At 35.3% G+C, this 6000-nt stretch overlaps 1 protein-coding gene across 2 annotated transcripts in view; it reads left to right on the top strand.

Moving 5' to 3' along the window:
* The window catches only part of LOC116055780 (glycogen debranching enzyme-like), a 75101-nt gene that overhangs the window by 23248 nt on the left and 45853 nt on the right, over window positions 1-6000 (top strand). For both annotated transcript variants that reach the window (XM_031307801.2, XM_031307800.2), the window contains exons 10-11: window positions 1588-1727; window positions 2371-2558. In XM_031307801.2, the coding sequence (XP_031163661.1) occupies window positions 1588-1727; window positions 2371-2558 (328 nt within the window). The remainder of the gene's footprint in view (window positions 1-1587; window positions 1728-2370; window positions 2559-6000) is intronic.

Genomic DNA, 6000 nt, shown 5'->3' with positions numbered 1-6000 from the left:
ATAAAAACAATAATATAAAATAAACAAACAATAAATACAGAATTAAATTACATATACATACATAAATAAATACATGCACATATACATACATACATACATACATACACACATGCATACATACTGTACATACATGCATACATACTGTACATGCATACATACATAAATACATACATACATACGTACATACATACATACATACGTACATACATACTGTACATACATACATACATAAATACATACGTACATACATACATAAGTACATACATACATACATACATACTGTACATACATACATACATACATACTGTACATACATACATACATACTGTACATACATACATACATACATACATACATACATACGTACATACATACATACATACTGTACATACATACATACATACATACATACATACATACGTACATACATACTGTACATACATACATACATACGTACATACATACTGTACATACATACATACATAAATACATACGTACATACATACATAAGTACATACATACATACATACTGTACATACATACATACATACATACATACATACTGTACATACATACATACATACTGTACATACATACATACATACATACATACATACATACATACATACTGTACATACATACATACATACTGTACATACATACATACATACGTACATACATACTGTACATACATACATACATACATACTGTACATACATACATACATACATACGTACATACATACATACTGTACATACATACATACATAAATACATACGTACATACATACATACGTACATACATACATACATATTGTACATACATACATAAATACATACGTTCATACATACATACGTACATACATACGTACATACATACTGTACATACATACATACATACATACATACTGTACATACATACATACATACATACATACATACTGTACATACATACATACATACTGTACATACATACATACATACATACATACATACATACATACTGTACATACATACATACATACTGTACATACATACATACATACGTACATACATACTGTACATACATACATACATACATACTGTACATACATACATACATACATACGTACATACATACATACTGTACATACATACATACATAAATACATACGTACATACATACATACATACGTACGTACATACATACATACGTACATACGTACATACATACATACTGTACATACATACATACATACATAAATACATACATACATACATACATACATACGTACGTACATACATACATACGTACATACGTACATACGTACATACGTACATAGTTTACATTTATTTCACACGTCATCATTGTATCATTAAACCCAAATTCAGAAGGTACAATGATCAAATGTAGGCTGCGTGAAATGGGGAACCCCAAATAAGCTACTAAAAGCTTTTTGGAGGCTGTGTAGTACAGGATGTACAAAAATGTAGAGGGATGTGCAAAAAGTTCAAAAAGGAAAAATGATTTATAGAATGTGCAGAGGATACTATTACTTGGTTGGATATTATGTTTTGATCTACATGTCAGTTACGGTGCCTCCTCCAGGTATTTCTCCTTCCCCTTTAAAGAGATGACCTTTGATGAAGAAATGCAGCTGATGGAGCAGAGAGAGAAGGCGTGTCACTTCCTGGCCCATGATGGCTTTGTGAAGGGAAATGACCTACTCAGGAACTGCGCTGTACCAGGTAAACAAACTTGGCAGGCGCAAAAGTGACCAATGCATAACCCTATACCCTCTTGCCTTATTTATGTATCTATTTATTTGTAATAAGAGAACTACATCAGCCAAATTATCGTTATTACTTTTAGAAGTAGTAGTTGTGTTTCTATTATTATTGTTATTAATGTTAATATTTGTACTATGAGTCTTAGTTTTTCTGTTTGACTGTGCACTATACTGGATACTACATATATATTTGTGGCATATTTTAGTTTTTAGGTTCTATCAATTACTTTATATAACAAATGCTAGCTTGGCTGAAAATTTTGATTGTCAAACACTTAATTTCCTGTCTTCTGGTGATTTTGTTTTTTGCATCAATTTATGGTGGAAATGTCTTTATTTATGTAAAGGAACTAACCTAACCTAACCTCAGGAAACCATCAGCAGAAATGTGCACTGCGTCACCCACGTGCACATGTATGTGCAGACCCATTCATATATATAAAAACAGTTCCATTTAGAGCTATTAGCGGTAAAATCCACAGGGTGTCTTTATCGTTGCCAAATCTCCACAGGCAGCCATTGAAATCACACAAATGAACAGAGAGATATTTGCACCACCATGTTCCTTAATCTGCCATTTCTTCCTCTCCTGTTGTCCGCAGGTTCAGAGGCCTACCTGCGGAGAGAACTGGTCTGTCAGGCTGACACTATCAAGCTTCGTTATGGAGAGAAACCGGAGGACTGTCCTTATCTGTGGGCTCATATGAAGACATACACAGAGATGACAGCCAACGTCTTCTCTGGTGTATGCCTGATCAACTGCCTGTCCACCCCTCTGCATGTGGCTGAGGTATTCTCTATCTACTATTCTGTGCGACCACAGATGATCAAAATCCTCCGAGCATTTCCTGTTGAAGGTGTTTTGTCAAAATGTGTGATAAAATATAGAATAAAATTCTGTCCTCCCTTTCTCCATTAAAAGAGCATCTAGCTCTAGCTGAAGTACCTGAGAATCCATAGCAATATCCAAGGCATCCAAATTAGAAAGGAATAATGCAAAAGAAGAAGTCCTAGAGTGAGAGAACACAGTACAGCACAGTAACACACTGCTTTATATTTAACATGTGATTGCAGTGTAATCAGACTGTGTTTTACCTGTGTAGATCTGAACGATCCACTTGTATCAGAGATCCAGAAACTTCAGGCAGACACTCACAAGCACACGCACAGCTGTTGAGTCTACTGGGCCGTTTTTACGTTGAGTGCGAGCAGATCAAACGGTCAATCAAACCGTACAGTGTGAGCATAGTTGAATGCTTTAGCCTTCCAGAAATAATAATAATAATAATAATGACAATAATAATAATAATAATAATAATAATAACAATAACAATAATAATAATAATAATTGAAATGTATAGTGTGAGTTAATGTAATGTAACAGATGGACTGGCTGAGTGTCTGCCCAGCTTAATGATTGGTCACAGCCATGCTGCATTTATCCATATTTACTAGCTTGGTACTTATATATACAATATATTTTATTAAATATATACAATATATTTATAAAAATACAACATATCAGAACTTGTCAGCAGTAGAAGAGTAAATTCCTGGACTTATTTTCATTATTGTCCTATTTGCGTTATGTAATAAACTGCATACCCTTCTCCACTGTCTGGAGAGCCTCTGGACAGGATGCATGACACACAGTATCATAATGAATTAATACTGAATAATAAAAAAGTATTATATATAAATATATATATATATATATATATATATATATATATATATATATATATACATAAAAAATATTACAATGTTATGAATCATGTAAAAGAATGTAAACTCTGTAAAGCTCACTAAAGTCACTAAATCCGACCATAAATTTGACGAAACAATCTTCCTTCAAGGTATTTAGTAGCTGCTCTGGATCATAGTGTGCTTGTGCTATTATAGATGTTTAAATGTCCTTTTTCTAAGTGCTTATAGAGTAACTTAGTACGTATTAACAGCAGGCTAGAAAAGCATTGTTTTACTGCCCTCTTCAGTTGACAGTGTGCTTTTCCTTTGACCACTGTTACTGTAAGTGTGGTCAGAAGCGTGCTCTGTTGCACCTGTAATCACACCCTGAACTACGAAATGCTCTCATATACACTACTGAAATGCTCTCACATACGCTATTTTCATACTAGTTTCAGTAGTGTGTATGACAGCGTTTCAGTTTTGTATATGAGAGCGTTTCAGTAGTGTGTATGACAGCGTTTCAGTAGTGTGTATGACAACGTTTCAGTAGTGTATATGAGAGCGTTTCAGTAGTGTATATGAGAGCGTTTCAGTTTTGTATATGAGAGCGTTTCAGTAGTGTGTATGACAGCGTTTCAGTAGTGTGTATGACAACGTTTCAGTAGTGTATATGAGAGCGTTTCAGTAGTGTATATGAGAGCGTTTCAGTAGTGTATATGACAACGTTTCAGTAGTGTGTATGACAACGTTTCAGTAGTGTATATGACAGCGTTTCAGTAGTGTGTATGACAACGTTTCAGTAGTGTATATGAGAGCGTTTCAGTAGTGTATATGACAACGTTTCAGTAGTGTGTATGACAACGTTTCAGTAGTGTATATGAGAGCGTTTCAGTAGTGTATATGACAGCGTTTCAGTAGTGTATATGAGAGCGTTTCAGTAGTGTATATGACAACGTTTCAGTAGTGTGTATGACAACGTTTCAGTAGTGTATATGACAGCGTTTCAGTAGTGTGTATGACAACGTTTCAGTAGTGTGTATGACAACGTTTCAGTAGTGTGTATGACAACGTTTCAGTAGTGTGTATGACAACGTTTCAGTAGTGTATATGACAGCATTTCAGTAGTGTGTATGACAATGTTTCAGTAGTGTGTATGACAACGTTTCAGTAGTGTGTATGACAACGTTTCAGTAGTGTATATGACAGCGTTTCAGTAGTGTGTATGACAACGTTTCAGTAGTGTGTATGAGAGTGTTTCAGTAGTGTGTATGAGAGTGTTTCAGTAGTGTGTATGACAATGTTTCAGTAGTGTATATGAGAGCGTTTCAGTAGTGTGTATGAGAGTGTTTCAGTAGTGTGTATGACAGCGCTTCAGTAGTGTGTATGACAACGTTTCAGTAGTGTATATGAGAGCGTTTCAGTAATGTATATGACAACGTTTCAGTAGTGTATATGAGAGCGTTTCAGTAATGTGTATGAGAGCGTTTCAGTAGTGTACATGAGAGCGTTTCAGTAGTGTGTATGACAACGTTTCAGTAGTGTACATGAGAGCGTTTCAGTAGTGTGTATGACAACGTTTCAGTAGTGTATATGAGAGCGTTTCAGTAGTGTGTATGACAACGTTTCAGTAGTGTATATGAGAGCGTTTCAGTAGTGTATATGACAACGTTTCAGTAGTGTACATGAGAGCGTTTCAGTAGTGTGTATGACAACGTTTCAGTAGTGTGTATGACAGCGTTTCAGTAGTGTGTATGACAACGTTTCAGTAGTGTATATGACAACGTTTCAGTAGTGTGTATGACAACGTTTCAGTAGTGTATATGACAACGTTTCAGTAGTGTATATGACAGCGTTTCAGTAGTGTATATGACAACGTTTCAGTAGTGTGTATGAGAGCGTTTCAGTAGTGTGTATGAGAGCGTTTCAGTAGTGTATATGAGAGCGTTTCAGTAGTGTATATGAGAGCGTTTCAGTAGTGTATATGAGAGCGTTTCAGTAGTGTATATGAGAGCGTTTCAGTAGTGTGTATGACAACGTTTCAGTAGTGTATATGAGAGCGTTTCAGTAATGTATATGACAACGTTTCAGTAGTGTATATGAGAGCGTTTCAGTAATGTGTATGAGAGCGTTTCAGTAGTGTATATGAGAGCGTTTCAGTAGTGTGTATGACAACGTTTCAGTAGTGTATATGAGAGCGTTTCAGTAGTGTGTATGACAACGTTTCAGTAGTGTGTATGACAACGTTTCAGTAGTGTGTATGACAACGTTTCAGTAGTGTATATGACAGCGTTTCAGTAGTGTGTATGACAACGTTTCAGTAGTGTGTATGAGAGTGTTTCAGTAGTGTGTATGAGAGTGTTTCAGTAGTGTGTATGACAATGTTTCAGTAGTGTATATGAGAGCGTTTCAGTAGTGTGTATGAGAGTGTTTCAGTAGTGTGTATGACAGCGCTTCAGTAGTGTGTATGACAACGTTTCAGTAGTGTATATGAGAGCGTTTCAGTAATGTATATGACAACGTTTCAGTAGTGTATATGAGAGCGT

This window comes from Sander lucioperca, chromosome 23, assembly GCF_008315115.2.
Source record: "Sander lucioperca isolate FBNREF2018 chromosome 23, SLUC_FBN_1.2, whole genome shotgun sequence".
NCBI classification, from domain to species: domain Eukaryota; kingdom Metazoa; phylum Chordata; class Actinopteri; order Perciformes; family Percidae; genus Sander; species Sander lucioperca.
Note: the sequence above shows the minus strand (reverse complement) of the source record. Positions and strands in the feature narration are given on the sequence as shown.